The 16,327-nt window shown below is 47.1% G+C and overlaps 1 protein-coding gene across 3 annotated transcripts in view; it reads left to right on the top strand.

The window, feature by feature from the left end:
- Window positions 1-16,327, top strand: part of OCA2 (OCA2 melanosomal transmembrane protein) — a 422,456-nt gene that overhangs the window by 220,298 nt on the left and 185,831 nt on the right. For all 3 annotated transcript variants that reach the window (XM_059720961.1, XM_019485119.2, XM_059720962.1), the window contains 2 exons: window positions 804-861; window positions 3,241-3,349. In XM_059720961.1, coding sequence (XP_059576944.1) covers window positions 804-861; window positions 3,241-3,349 — 167 coding nt within the window. The remainder of the gene's footprint in view (window positions 1-803; window positions 862-3,240; window positions 3,350-16,327) is intronic.

The following is a 16,327-nucleotide window of genomic DNA, read 5'->3' on the forward strand; positions in this document are numbered from 1 at the left end:
CAGGATCATCCCTATCCAAACCATCCTACATAATCTATAATCTAAACTCTACATAAGACTACCATCAACCCTGACACAACACAAACCTAACACCCTGCCACAGGTAAAGCAGGGGAACCACAGCAGTCAGTGTCCTGCTTCTATGAAATGTTGTCAGTATATGCTCAAGTGATCCTGGGTAGAAAGCTACGCACCCCACAACAGAGGAAGGCAAGCCCCACCACCACAGTCTGTACCAATCTGACCATAAGTTATAATTCCTTCCTGATCCCATGTAAGGTGATAGGTCTGACCCTGAGCAGAGGGGCAAGACCCTCTAGCCAGAAACTTCCAGCCTGGGTCCCAGCAGGAGTATTGGCACACCCCAGCCAGTCCCTAGTCTTGACTGTAGCCAACACTCAGTGTCTCTGAGGGAGTCTTAAAAACATCCTGACACACATAGCAGAAATTGGGGGTGGGGGCAACTATCAATGCCCAGAAGCATAGGAAACACCCATAGTAGACCATAGGTATATCTGTGCCTAAATTATCCCTGACCAGAGGCTCCAGCCTCTTGAACACCTCAAGCAATGGAGAGTCCACAACTTCCCTTGGTAGTCTATTCCACTGCCTCACTATTCCAAAAGTGAAGAAGTTTTTCTACCTCGGGACCCTCACTATCTTCTTCATGTCCTTTGTAAAATGTGGAGCCCAGAACGTACACAATAATTTAAATGAGGCCTAACTAGTGCTGAGTAGAGAGGCACTTTCACTTCCTTTGTCTTACTTTTTAGTAATTAGGTGCATCTCTGGTTTTCTTTCAGACAAATTTCACAAGAAGATAAAAACTGGGAAACAAATATTCAGGAACTCCAAAAAAAGGTAATTGCCAGCTTCAACACTATTCTATACATAAGTAATACTTAAAAGGAAAACCCAGATCTAATCTAACTGCATGAATTTAACACTCTACATGGAAAGAGGAAATCCTGCTAGGCCATCCCATTAATGGGACAGAGTTAAGATAGCATGACATGATATTTTTCTTAAATATTATAATATTATTTTAATTCATAATTACTACACATTTTAGCAATGGATTTAAGCATTTATTAAAGCTTTGATTTAGATTCCAGCAGGGCAAGATGTTGCTTATACCAGTCCCTTTTAACTATATAGAACACCTACTACTGATATAGTTCTGTCTATAGCATACTGTTACTTATACCATGCTTGTCTTATTGTTGAGATGGTGCCTTTCAGCTGCTGTTATGAATCGGCATCCAGTTGTGCTATGTGCTCTACAAAAGTAGAACAAAAAGATGATCACTGTCTGATAGAGCTTATAGGGTGTGTCTACACATGCTTTTATGCTAAGGTAGCCATCATAGAGGACATTCTGGTTTTTTGACCCTCTGTTCTCTATTGATACGAAACCGGACACCTTTTTCTCTCCAAGAGAAGAATAGAGGACATAAAGGCATCTGGTTTCATATTAATAATGGACAGTGGAGAACTGGACTGTCCTCTATGATGGCTACCCTATTTTATGCACGTCTAAACCTAATGTGCATTTGCCTAATATGCATTAAGGCAATTTAGGTGTGTGTCTATACGTGCATCTGCTAAAGCACATTAACACAGCATGTGGACCAGTTTGGGAATTAAAGTTAGTTCCAAGTCAGTTGATATAGACAGAGTTAATGCTCCTTAGTGCATCCACATGTGCATTAAGGCCCTTCAGCTATTCATGTCTAAATTTGATACCTGCTTTTGCAGGTATCAAATTTAGGGGCAAATAGCCTAAAATTGCCATTTTTAAGGTGCATTAAGGGCGCACACATGTAGACCTGTGCCCTTAATGCGCCTTAAATTGGCACATGCAGATATGCCCCTAGTTTAACTGTTTAATAAACTTTCAGTGGTCTTTTATATAAGAAACCACATATATCATCAGATCAATTTTTAAAATAGCCTTAAATTAGGAAATGGAGAAGAAGATGATGGGAGAAAATGAGGATGGACAGATGAATGAGGATGGGAGGGGTGAATACCAAAATGTGAGACTGAAAAGAGATTTGGAAGACAGTAGATGAGAAGGAGAAATCAGAGAAGAGGAATGTAGAGGTTAGGAAGAAAATGGGTATTAGAATGGTGAATGATAAAAGCAGCATCTGGGGGTGAATCGGTAAACTCTGTGGGATTATTTTGTAGTTTTCAAGGCCACAATTCTACAGTACGGGGCAGGGTTGCTGAATAACCACAGACATTTTCAGTAGCTGTGATTTGTATATTCCTGCTATTCATACTTGCAGCAAGAGGCTTTAATTAACAGTTATCTCAGCTAAACTGGAACCACTGAAACAGTGCAATAATGAAATTGCTTTTATTTATTAAAATAGACTTTAGTTGTTATATATTACAAACCAATTGCAGTTAGAAGTTGAAGAGCCATTTGAAATCTTTTTTGTATAAAATAACATTTTTATAGAATCTTCTTTTTCCTATAGTTTCATAGTAGCTAGGGTCAGGAGGGACCTGAACAGATCATCTAGCTTGACCCCCTGCCACAGGCAGGAACGAATGCTGGGTTCACAAGACCCCAGACAGGTGATCATCCAACCTCGTCTTGCATTTGCCCAAGGTAGGGGTGAGGACCACTTCCCTGGGAAGTTGGTTCCAGATTCTGGCCACCCTAACTGTAAAATATTGCCTTCTGATCTCTAACCTAAAGCTATTCTCCATCAGTTTATTTCCATTGTTCCTTGTCATCCCAGGTGGTGCTGGGGAGAAAAGGGCTTTACCTATTTGCTGTTGATCTCCCCTGATGAGCTTGTAGGCAGCCACCAGGTCCCCCCCCTCAGCCTCCTCTTGCTGAGGCTGAACAGGTTCAGGTCCTTCAGTCTCTCCTTGTAGGGCCTGTCCTGCTGCCCTCTCACCAAGCGGGTGGCCCTCCTCTGAACCCTCTCCAGGCTGGCCACATCCCTTTTGAAGTGCGGCCCCCTGCTCCCTGGATGTTGTTGCTTACTTGGGCTTCCCTTCCTCTTGTCACCGTGCATGCTGGTGAAGCATCCTCTCCACTCGAAGCGGCATGAAAATTGCAAGATTTTTTTGCAAGATTTTTTTTGTTTCTTTTACTATACATACAGTGCAGAAAGAGACATTTACAGTTTACCAAAGGATGCTGGATTAAAAATATGTACTCTGTACATAGTAAGTGATTACTTCTGTAACACTTTGTGAATATTTTTTTACTTTCAGCACAGAATAACAGACAAAATACTTCTCATCAAATGCCTGACTGTACTGGGATTTGTTATCCTTATGTTCTTTGTCAATTCATTTGTTCCGGGCATTCATCTCAATCTTGGTAAGTTTAATTTCTTTGCTTGATTGGATGAGAAGACTTAACAAAAATGTTCCTTTTGAATTTGGGTCTGAGCACATAGGTCGTTTCTTCTATACTACGTGTATCTCTGCCATGCAGTGCCTTAACACTTTTCAAGACAGCTTCTCAGAAGCCATTTTTGAAACCTAGGCAGGTCTTAATCAAACCAGTACTAGTGACAGGTATGCAAGTAACTTCCATTTACTAGCTTTCCCACTGCTTAGTAGATGGTGCTATAGCAAAGAAAACAACAGCAGGGTGAGTTTCCTTGATGCCTGTCTGCACACTCTCTCTTACTGACTTCAAGCCAGGACTGGATGTTTTTTTAGAAGATAATTTAGTCAGACACAAGTCATTTGGATCAATCCATGGGCAAATTCATGATTTTTAATGGCCTTTGGTACATCAAAGTTCAACATTAAAGATCCCAAGATTCCTTGGCTGAGTGGTTGAGGTGTGTGAGTTAAATTCTATTGTGCAAATGGGTTTGAGCCTCACCTCTGACAGTATTATTTTTTCTTTTGTAAGCAACAATTTTATGAGCTGATAATACTTTGTATATTAATTTAAACACCTTGGTGCATGTAACAACATCCACAGCAATACTTGATTTTCTTACTTGAAGGGCCAAAAAGGTCTAAAGACAAAGTTCTTTTAAGGGTAATTTATTAGAAACCCAGAGCAACTGGAAGCTTTGGGGGATTGAAGTCTCTTTATTACAAGGCTGAAAAACTCCAGTAAAACTTGAATAGATAATGCATATCATGGCTTTTAGATTAGGATTCTTGTACTCTACATAAACCAGCACATACCACTTTAAAAGAAACAGAACCATTGTTTCAGATGTGGATGTCCAGTGGCAGGCACATCTGGTGGATATGCAGCAGTCTTACAAACACAATGACAGATTTAAATACATTTTAACAGTGATAGATATACTTTCTAAACCTGCATGGGCCCTAAGTCTAAAAGAGAAGACCGGTTGTGAGATATCCTAGGCTTTTAAATCATTTTCTGACACCAACCGCATACTGCAAAAATTATGGACCGATCATGGAAAAGACTTTTTAAACAGGCCCCTGAGCAATTTGTTGAAGACCTCTGGGATACAGCACTTTGTTACTAGTAAAGAATTCAAAGCAGGGATCATGGAATATTTTAACAGAACTTTGAAATCTAAGATATAGAGGTATTTTACAGCTCATAATGCCCATCACTTCATTGATGTGCCACCTGTCTTTATAAAAACTTAAAATCAGAGTTATTACAGAACTAGATGGTGTAAGCCTATTGATGTTACTCTTACAAATTCTCTGTATGTGTGGAGAACTGTATATGGGGACAGCTTTAAAACTAAGGAGACAGCTCTTCTGCTTATAAAAGGTGACCATGTGAGGGTTTGAAAAAGGTTACATTCATACACTGTGAAAATCTTTATAATGGATAATGCTTTGACCAGGAGCAGAGATTTACACTGAAGTTAAAAGATTACAGTGGGGATATGATTAATGGAACTTATTTTGCTCTGAAGAATTAGACAAAGTTAACCCAAAGCAGGACAGCATTTACAAAATCGAAAAAAAAAAAAATTGTAGAGAGAAAAGTATTTCTGGTAAAATGGTTGGGTTGGCTTCCCAAATTCAACAGCTGGATGGAAACCTCTGAAGTCTGTAATATATATTTAAGAAAAAGAAAGCCTTAGTTTTGTTGAAGAAGACAGAAAAGATTAAAATGTGTATGGAGAATTTTTATATTACTCTGCCTAGTAATGTCTGTGCAGGGATGTTCCCTCAGAACATCAACTCAAACTTTATGATACAGCTAATTAAACCTCTGGATCTCTTGGGCTAGACTCAAACAGTCAAAAAGCCTGAGGCTGAATCAATTCAGTCTTTGCAGGTTAGTCTAAGCTGCACATATTAAACTGAAACAGAAGTGAACAGACACTTACTTTTGATATAGGAAATGCAGCCACATGCCTGCAGTGACTCGGGCCAAAAGCCAGGGGGCCCTAGAGCATGCTCTCTGGCTGTATGTTCACTTCCTCTTCCTGCTCCCCCCAAGGTCTCTGGAATTTGCAGTCCAAAATCACAGCAGCAGGACTCTTAAGGTTTGCTCATCATTTCCTCTTCCTGTTGCTTCTGGGATTTGTATTCTACATTTGCAGACAGCAGTAAATTTGAGCAGGGGAAGGGATGTTTAATCTCCCCATCCCTGGTCCCAAACCCCAGCCAGGGTTTGTCTGCGGGAGCAGCACTCCCCCTTCTCTCCCCCCCCCCCCCCCCATAGACTGGGCTGTATCCCCAGCCAGGTTTGTGCCCCTCACACCCCTTTCTCAAACAGCGGTCACAGCTCCAGCTAGGGAGCAGAGGAGCACAGCCAGCCCTGCTGTTTTGAGAGTTGGGCATCTGCACACAATGCTTGAGATGCTTGAGGATCAATGTTACCAATGATAGTAACATTGGCTTCAGCAAGAATGCTGGCATTTGTGCATCATTAGTAATACCTCTCCAGGCTCTTGAGGTGACAATGGTAGGCCACCCATGTGTCACATCCATAGAGGAGAGTGAGAATGGTGACTACCTTTTTTAGATCTGGATCCTGTTATTTTTTTGGAGATTGTGATCAATAAAAGCATGCTGAAGCAATTTTCTGGAAGAGGCTCTTGAACACCAGACACTGTGCTAGATCTCATCATTGTTCATGCTCTGAGAGAGGTACCTACCAAGGTAAGGGAAGTATTTGATTACCTCCAGGGCCTCTCCTTCAATGGTAATTTGAGGAAGGGTCTCACATTCATGGCCTGGAGCAAGGCTGATGGAGCACTTGAGCTTTCTCAATGTTGACAGGCCCAAAGGTTGGTAGGCTTCTGCCAAGAGCTTCAGCATGGTTTTTCTCAGCGTGCGCAAGGATGGCATAGTTGTCAGTGTCTTTGAACAAAATGCTCCAGATTGAAGAGCACTGCATCCATTTGTTGTTCAGTACCAATTCTGGAAGGGAGGCAGTCCTTAACAAGAACCAGGATGATGGTAAAAAAATGCAGAACAGAATTGGACGATGACTCATCCTTGCTTGACCCCATGACAAATGGATCTGTCTCTGATCCACTACAAAGAACAGTTGTAGTCATCTAGTGACAGAGAAGCACCAGGAACTTGATATATATTTTTTAGGGGCATCCAAATCTGCCTAGTACTTTCCACGAGGCTTCATGACTGATGCAATCAAGGGCCGTAATGAGGTCAATGAAGACCAGATACAGATCCTGATGTTGTTCCCAATGGTTTTCTTGGATATTGTGGGCAACAAAGATCATGTCAGTTGCCCCATGGGATAGTCTGAAACCTCACTGAAATTCCAACAGAACTCCCTCAGCAAGAGGTGGAAGATGGTTCAGGAGGACACAGGCAAGGGTTATCCCTGATGTGGAAAGGAGGAAGATACTTTGTTAGTTCCCACACATGGACTAATTTCCTTTATTGAAGTCAGTGAGAATGTTCACATTCCTTAGGTCCCCAGGGATCTCTTTGTTGTTCCAAATTCAAAGAATAAATTTGAGGAATCTCAGTACCAGTTCTTTCCCACCAGCCTTAAAGTTCAACTTAAAGCTGTTGGTGGTTATTATGCTTTTTTTCTACTATGGGGGAATTAGTAGATCCTGACTGGGTTATTTAGGTATGCCATCCGATATAGTAGCTTTGTTGTTTTTGGTTTTCTTGATGGCACTCTGGACTTCTTTTAAGATAGCCCTCGCCAACACATCCTGTCTTTCAGGATATTGGGGGGTGGACTTGATAACAGTATCTGCCACAGTTGACTCAAGATTCAGGAGCACCTCAAAGTGTGAGTGTGCATGTGTGCGTGCATGCACACACACACACACACACACACACACACACACACACACACACACAGAGTTTAAAATTAGCGTTATTTACATGCGCGCGCGCACACACACACAAGTACACATGTGAGATCTGGTCACACATACACACACATGCAGTTAGGGACAGATAGATACCCTGCCCCGTGCCTGCCCCCATCACGCACAGAGGCACAGACACATATGCAGTCACATATTTTTAGTTTAAATATTGTTGATTAAAGCCAGTATTTTTACAATCACTTAAATCATTATAATTAGTTACCAACAGTTGGCTTGGTATATTTATCAATCTGAGCTGGGGACAGACCCTTCTCTCCTGTTGATCCCATCTTTTTTCTCTTTTGAGATTGTTGATGTTCTGGCCTGGGCTACTGGTGCTTGATTATTAATTTAATGTCACAACTGTCATATTAAAAAAGCCCACAGAAATCAGATCTGCTTATTCCCTCATTCATAGTATCAAATTATGTAGTATTAATGATATGCTAGTATTCATTATATGCTTATCAACAGTTTACCTTTGCCTCCATACTACTCTGATTTTAGCACAGTCTACTTTTAATTTGGGGCTCTAACACTGCCTACTTTTAATTATGACATCATAGTTGTGAAGTGACATGTCTGAAACCTGTACACCCTATACTACTGCCTAGTTTCCTGAAGCCAGGCAGGGAAAGGTAGCTGTTAGACCTCACAGACTTCTTGTGATTTTTTTTTTCACCACCTTTGTTATGTGTTGGGTGGTGCCATGATGGACTTACAGATGGAACTATTGTGCCTCAGAAGGATTTGTCCTATAGCCTCTTGCACCATTGGGCATTATGAATCGGACCTAAATCCCTAATAGGGAAGTTCAAAGTCTGACCCAGTAGTTGAAAACTTCTATCACATGAGCAGGTTACAGCCTGTGAACATGGTGCTTTTATGGTATTCAACCATGAGGGGCTTCTGAGGCGGTCAGTTTCCTGTACTTCTGTGGGTAAAAGCAATGATGGCAGCTGGGTCATAGGACCAACTTTCCGACCTGCCTTTGACCCTAACTGAGTTATTCCAGCCTGCAGCCTAGAAAAGGTTGCTGACCAATTTTGGTTATACAAGTAACATTTCTTTTTGTTCTGGTGGCTAAATCATAAAAAAACAAACAAACAAAAAAACCCTGGATTGACTTGAAATTACATTTTCTTTGTTTTTGCTTTTTTGTTTTCCTGCTAAAAAAAGAAGGGAGGTAGGGGGAAATTTCCCTTTTCTGTTGAATAAAATACTCCATTTATCTTCAAAGGAAAAAAAGGTTTCTGGGCAGTTATAAGGAAAGTAAAAGAAACAAAGGGCTGGGGTGATGGCAGAGGTTCCTTCCACCCTTTGGTGGTTAGGATTTGTCCCAAGATGTGGAGAGAGAGCCTGTGAAGCTCTGACGCCATGGGCACATCCACACATGCAAGCATATGTGTTTGCAGCAGTTCAAATAGAAGCGGTGCAAATTTGAGCCGGGGCTTTTTGCCTCAGCGCACGTGCTTGGACATGCACTTTGTTGCGGAGCAAATTGTGCCACTTGGGGAAAATAACCCTGCCTGGCTCCTCCCGGATCTGCAGCCAGGGGGAGATAGAGCCAGCACCTGTGCTGTCCCCAGCAGTATAAAAAGCTGCCCTATCCTGGCCCCATCAGTACAAAAAGCTGCCTTGGCAAGCAGCTCAGGGTTACTTGCCCTCAGGAGCTTCTGGGGGAGGAGCCTCTGGGAGGAAGTTGGCTATGTCCCTTCCTGTCCTAGGCTGCTGCAGCTGTTGTTTTTGGTTGCTGCAAGCTTGGTCTCAGGAGCTTCTGGGGAGAAGATGGCCAGGCCCTTTCCTGCCTCTGGTTACTGCTAGCTGCTGGCTTGGTCTCAGAGTTTTTGGGAATAAGTTGGCTGCACCCCTCCCTGCCTTGGGCTGCTGTTGCTGCTCCCCCCCCCCCCACATGATGGGGGTCCTCAGGAGAGAGGGAGATTCCTTGCTGCACCACCTTGCACCACCTGACACAACAGCTGCATTGGATCACTTCCTAATTGACTGACTGCTCCTGCCATCCCCCACAGTTACCTCACTACATCTGATCATACTTTGTCTTCCTGCCTACTGCTCTGCTGCTGAGCACCTGGCTGGAGGCCTGAGGGGCTTCTTGATGGATCTTCAACGAAGCCCCTCCACCACTCCAGACATCTTTTACATCTGCCTCAGCAGCCTTCCCTGTGTGTTCTTGCCCTTGTGTGGTAAGTCCTGTGGTCCACTCCCCCTGCCCTGGTGTTTGTTGTGTGGCTGAGTAAGCCAGCTCGAGTTTTCCCAGCCCTTGTGTTCCCCCTCCATCACATTGTCAAATCATAGCCCTCCTGGTTTTTTTTTTTCCTGAGGGGCTGTAGCTCAGTGAATTTCAGCCCCCTTCCTCCCTACCCACCTCCTCCCCCACAACCCCAGCATGCCCCTACTAGATTCACCATCTGCACTGGATGTTTTGTTTTTCTTTACTGTCCTCCCTGCCCTCATATGAAACAATGGCATAGCAGGAACCTTCGGGGGCGGGGGGGCAGATGCCCCCACAGACCTTCCTGCAGCCACCACTATGGGTACAGATCCTAGCCAAGCCCCCAAGGGGATACATGCCCCTGCAGCTGTCACTCCAGAGGCAGAGTCTGACCAACCTCCTCTGGGGGTGGAGAAGCCTACAACCCATGCTGCAGGGGCAGGTGAGACACTAGTAGGCAGCCAACAGGACCAGGGAGTCTCCCATGGCCAGGCCTCCCCTGGAGGGGTTCCCAAACCCCGTCTCCCATCATCAGGGACCAAGGGCAAAGACAGGGGTTAGGGCTTGTCTTCAGTCCCTTCCACAGCTGGAGATGGCAAGGGCAAGGGCCCTACCCCCAAGCCTAGACTACCAGTGCCTGAGGGGACCAGGTGCACTACACTAGCCAGCACACCCACTCAGCCTGTCCCTGGGCCTAGCCTCAGCCCCATCAATGTGCCCACCCGGGGGGGGAACCACAGCTATGCACAGGCAGCTATGGGGAGACCTGAAGCCAGAGGGCCTGGACTCTCCACTGCCCGCCCTTCCAGCTCGGTTGCTGGGGCCCCCTTTCTGGCACTCACCTGCAGACACGGGCTGAAGTGCCAACTGCCGAAGCCGGATAACCTGCCCTTTGAGACCTGGGTGCAGGCCCTGGCTCGGGTAGTGGGGGCCCACAAGATTGTGGTGGCCTCCTGCTTTCATGGCAAGGGGGTCTTTTTCCTTGCCTCGGAAGCCGGTGCACAAAAGGCGGCAGAGAAGGGGCTCATGGTGGAGGGCAAATACACCCCCCTTGAGCCTTTAGGAGAGCGGGGGACCAGGGTGGTCCTCAGCTCTGTCCCTCCCTATATCCCCAATTGGGCTGTGCTTCCCCCAGCTCCAAACCCTAGGGAGAGTTATCTCCCCAGTGGTGGCCCACTGACTGGGGGGCCGAGACCCTGGCCTTCACCATGTGTGTTCTTTCCATTGCCAGGTTATGATCCAGCTGGCGGTGGGAGTGCAGCTGGAGATTGAGGGGTGCCTGGCAATTCCTTATCAGGGGGCCCTGGTGAGGATTTTCTATACACTGGGGGACTTGCGGTGCTTCCAGTGCTGTGCCCCAAGGCACATGCATCATGAGTGCCTCATGGGCCAGGTGGGGAGGGCATCTGGGGGTCACACTGGAAAGAGGGGTGCCCCTACCACTGGCACCCCTCCCCCTCAGGCCCCCCTGGCACCCCAGCCTCAACCACAAGCCACCCCATGAGCTCAAAGGACCCTGCCCCCCAACCAAGTTTGGTGGAGTTCCAGGGAGGGCAGCAGCAACCAGGGGGAGAGAGGGAGCAGGACCAACATGCCCTTGTCATCACTGCCCCACCCCCCCAACCCTCACTCTCTCCTCACTGTTGCCTGTCCGCCTGAGGACCACACCCCATGGCTGAGTGGGTGAAGGTCCCCTCTGGGTATAAAGGCAAGAGGAAGGCCTGGGTGCAGCTGAAGCCCTCTGACACGGAGGACTCCTCTCCCCCTCCCAAGACCACCACACAGGGGGAAGGAGCGGCCCAGCCTCCGGGGGGGGCCTTCCCAGCTGTGCCTGATGTCCCACTTCCCGGAAAGATGAAACGAATGATCCCTGTGGAGGAGGTTTTGGGGCTGCTAGATAGTCCCAAACAGGAGTCCATGGAGGAAGCCCCTCATTCTGCTGACCAGGGCCTACCCCCTGAAACCACGGGTGCTGAGGCCTACCCAAAGGGAGGCCTGGCAGTGGGACCTCCTCCTCCTGATCTGGGGGATACAGAGGCCCTGGGGCTTACCCTGGTGAGTCTTGAGTGGGAAGGTCCCCTTTCCCAGGGCCCTGAGGCAGACACCAAAGCCACCCCAATGTCTGATGGGTCTTTTCCCTCCCCCTCCCAGAAAAACCTCACCTCCAGCCTACCCCATAGTCCTGCACCAGAGGGGGTCACAGTGGGGTCTCCTCATCAACAGGCTGATCTTGTTGGGGACCCTACATGGGGCCCCAGCTCTACCCCACCATCTTGTAAAGGAGCCCCACCCCCACCCTTACCATCACCCCTTTCCCATGGGGCTGCAGTGCTCTCCCAATCCCAACCAGAGTCCAGGGTCTTAGAAGACCAGGGGGTTCAGATGGTGCCTGAGGAGCCCACTGAGACCTAGGACCAGGAGGAGGACACCTGAGAACCAGCAGACTCCATGGAGACTGCAGACCTCTCGATCCTACCAGTCCCCAGGGATGAACTACTTGCATTTCTTGACCGTGACTACACCTGCCAGTCCATCAGCAAGGTACCACTTGGACCACTGGGGAGATTTAGACAGCGTCATTGCTACTGCAAGGACACTGGTGGGAGAAGGCAAGGGGCCTAAAAGTTGCAATGCTCATGTATAGGCAGGCCCTCAGTTTCATAGATGCCCTCTGTATGTATGGGAGGGTGCTACCCGAGCTGGTAGGCCCCACACTGGGCATTGTGATGCACATGGCTCCTGCCAAATCATCTACTCCATCCCCCCAGCCATGAGGTTGTTTAAGATCATGACCCTCAATGTCCACAGTTCCAGGAAGGGTCTCTGGAGGTGCCAGGTGCTCTCCTTCCTTCAGGAGGGAGGGTACCCCATAGTATTCTTGCAGGAGACCCTGACAACTTGAGCTGATGAACCTAATTGGAGGCTGGAGTGTGGAGGTAGTGTCTTTTTTAGTCACTTCTCGGCCACCTCTTGTGGGGCAGCCACCCTGTTCTCCCTAGGCCTGCAGCCAGAGGTTCTCCAGGATGTTGAGGTGGTGCCAGGCCACCTGCTGCACCTCCGGGTCCAGGTGCAGGGGCTGGTCCTGAACCTTCTGAACGTGTATACCCCTGCAGGGGACCCGGAGTTGGCGGATTTCTTCCACCAGGTGGCCACATGCATTGGCACTCTCAACCCTTGCAAGTGTCTGGTCCTTGGCGGGGGCTTAAACATCACCCTAGATGCATGAGGCCAGTCAGGCAGGGAGTGGAACCAGGCTGCTGTGGGTGTCCTTGGGGAGATTCTGATGGACTACTCCCTGGTGGACATCTGGAGGTACCAACAATAGAGGTGCCCTGGTTGTGACAGAGGTTGATCCTGGCTGGTGTCACCCGTATTGGAGACCTCCTGGACTATAATATGTAGGAGTGGATGGACCCTGCTGCACTGGTCTGGTGCATGGGTCTATCCACAACATGTATAACTTGCCATCTGGTCCAGGAGGTGAAGTCTGCCCTACCTCCTAACGCCCTTGCCTTTGTTGACCAGGTCCTGTGTGGCAGCAGTCCCTGCCCACTCTCCCCCCCCCTCCCTGGGTCCTCCAGCCCACTGGAGTTTGTTTTGGGGCTGGTTCCACACCCTGAAGGGCCCCACCAGCCACCCCAACCGGTCTCCACATGTTCCCCATAGCCACAATCCAGTTTTCCAATCATCACATAAACAGCAGCAACATAAATACAAGCAAGCTGCTTCACAAACTAAAAGTCTCCCCACTTTGGCTCAAGATTCCCTGCAGACCGTGCTTCCTGTGGAGCCCTCCTACCCCAGCTTTCTTGGGTGCCTGCCCTTCTCTCAGGAGCTGCTCTCCCTGCCACATGCAGGACCAGACTGCCTGTTTGGTCTCAAGCCCCCAGTTTGTGCCCTGCAGCCCCACCCCTTCCTGTCACATGGCTCCCCAGCCTTACACAGGATTTTTCACTGGGGCTTGGTAGCTGGCTTGCCTTCCTCTGCTACAGTACCCAGCTGCTTGGCCCATGTTATACAACCTCATAGCAAAGGAGCTTATTGTTGAATTTCAAATTGCAGTACCTCGATATTAGCTACCAGTTATGTATTATTGTTACAGAAATAGTTTTGCCATGAATCTCCAAGGATTTTCAGTTCTCCAGTTTGTGGAGATAATTTTTTAAGATATGCCATATCTTACCGTAATGCTTCAGTTAAAGTTGTGCAATATGTTCTTCATAAAAACTAAACTAGATCAGAGATCAGTGGTTAATTATCTTGCAGAATAATGTATTATACAAAGGCAAAGTATTCGAAATCTAATAACTTTTAATTGCATTTGGTAGCCTGAATCTGAAATATTATAGAATTCTTTGTCAGCCCCTGCCTTTGATACAATTTTTCCATTATGAACTTGGAATCACTTGGAAGATAATTTGAGAGGGCTGATGTTTTAATTTAAATAAGAAAATCAGTATATTTATCATCCTTTAAAAATGCTGAGTGCCTTCCTTTTCAGTATTCTTGTATCAGTTCATTGATTTTAGTTCTAATTACGTGGAAATACCTTTGTTAATGCAGTGTTAAATATGAGACTTTATATGAACAGAAATAGAAAAATGACAGTTCAGGATCCCATAATAATCTTTATTTGGCCTCTGTTTCATCGGATGTCCTAAATAGCCCCTATTATAATTATGTTTTGTTTGTTAAGCTCTCAGGGGAAGTCATTGTTCTTCACAATGGTGAAGAATACTTTACTACATGCTGCCATAGTATAAATAATGAAAACAGATGCATATTAATCTTCTCCTTTATCTGTAACCTTAGTAACATTTTGTACTAATTCATGTGTGTTGTATGATTGATAATGAGACATTAATATACTGTATATATATTTTTTGGATCTTGCAAGGTCAAAAGTCCAGTATATGACATCACATTAAGAGATTTTTGCCCAGAGATTCTTTTTCCCTCATATGCTTGCTTCCATCCTCACCTAACCAAAAAGGAATGAGGTTGGGGGGGAATACTTTGATCTTTTTCCTCCCTTACTTTAATGGCTCCTTTGAGTTTATACATTGACCAAAGGCACCAAAAAGATTTGGGATTTATGCATGCTTTGAAAAAATGGCAAACTTCTGGAGGTTTGTTCCTTAAAAAACTTCATATGCGATCAATTCCATATAGAAGATTATAGGACAAGGAAAAAGATGGATATGTTGAATTCTTTTGAATTTTTTCTGGTGGGTATGATTATTGTTTGTCTCAGTCCCCAGGAAATGACCAGGAGTCCACCTCAGAAATCCAAGAATATTGAGGGATCCACCTATGCAAATATGTTTGGGCAAAGGGCCTCCACCTCTATATTTCTGCCTGACCCTTTTCTGGTTCCTATGACTCTGTCTACATGTATTTAAGCATGATTAAATTTACTGTGCATTAAGCTAATGTGCAGTAAATGATTTTTGGCAGTTGTCTACACATGCAGGGACATGGCACTAAGTCCTTCAGCCCAGCCATGTGCCCCTGTGGCCACTTGGGGGGGGGGGGAGCTTTAGCCTCTGGCCACATGGCTGTCTGCACTTGGCAGCCATCTTGGAAACTCTGATCACTGGCCAGTCCCTTCCCTGCCCAGGAGCATAGGGGCAGCATGCATTAACTCCCTCCTTGCCCACCCTGCCTCCCCATAGTCCCTGTCCCTCTACTCCAGCCTGGCCCACTGCTCTAGTCCCTGCCCCACTACTTCAGCCTGGCCCCTGCCAGCAATGACCAGTGCTCTGTGCTTCTGCTGGCCATGGTGCTGGCCCTGCTGGCTGCAGCAGGCTACCCTCCCACCCAGGCCCCAGAAGAGCTGTGCACTTGCCAATGGGGGCCAAGGCACTAGGTGCAGGAGGCCCTTGCTGACCCCCTCCTCCTGCACTCCCTGCTCCAGGCCAGCTGCCCACTGTCCACATAACCCCTGCCCACCCCCAGCACCATTCTTAGGACACACATGGTTGAAACCAAAAAACTTTATTTCCCTAACAACACACGCCCTCAATGAACAGAGCCCCCTCTTCTCTCTTCCCCCAACCAACAAAGCCCTTCCACCACCCTCCCCACCCACCAACAATAAAAAACCCACTTACAAATGGAAAATGATTTACAAACAGAAAGTTATTTACAATATTTCTGGTCTTCAAGCCCAGAGTGGGAAGCCATTGGTGGGGATGGGGGGAGCCTAAGAGGCAGAGCCCCAGGGAAGGTGCCTAGCACCACAGTTTTGGGATCTTCCCCTGAGGGTCCAGGGGCTGTGATGAACCCAGTGGATGGTGGCCTCATGCATTGCTTGATTTTCAGGCATGTGGTGTGGGGGAGAGCAGTGTTGCCAGGGCTAGGCACATAGTAGCAGGTCTAGGGCAGGGGCTGGGCCAGGGGGGTATGGCAGGCAGGAAGCACCCAGGGACCTCCTCCCAGGCCCAGGGAGGGCTTGCTGCAGGGCAGTGGATGGGATCCAGGGGCCCTGTGGGGCCATGGGTGGAGGCTGGGCAGTTGGGGACATGGACACAGCTAACAGGCCCAGGAAGATGGCCAGGGCCTGGCAGTTGGTGTCTTCCTGTTGCCAGAGCAGCTCTAGGCATTCTCATTCCAGGGCCTTCATTTGGGCCCAGTGGTCCCACTGCACCCAGTCCTGCACCTCTGCCTGGGTGAAATCCTCAGCCTGCCAGCCCACTCCTGTGCCTCTTGCTCCTCTGGCACCTCCACCAGCCACTGGAGCAGAAGGGTCTGGTCCATGGTGCACTGCTGAAACAGCTGGCGCATCTGGATGGTTCCAGCA

The sequence above is a fragment of the Alligator mississippiensis genome, chromosome 1 (genome assembly GCF_030867095.1).
Source record: "Alligator mississippiensis isolate rAllMis1 chromosome 1, rAllMis1, whole genome shotgun sequence".
NCBI lineage: Eukaryota > Metazoa > Chordata > Crocodylia > Alligatoridae > Alligator > Alligator mississippiensis.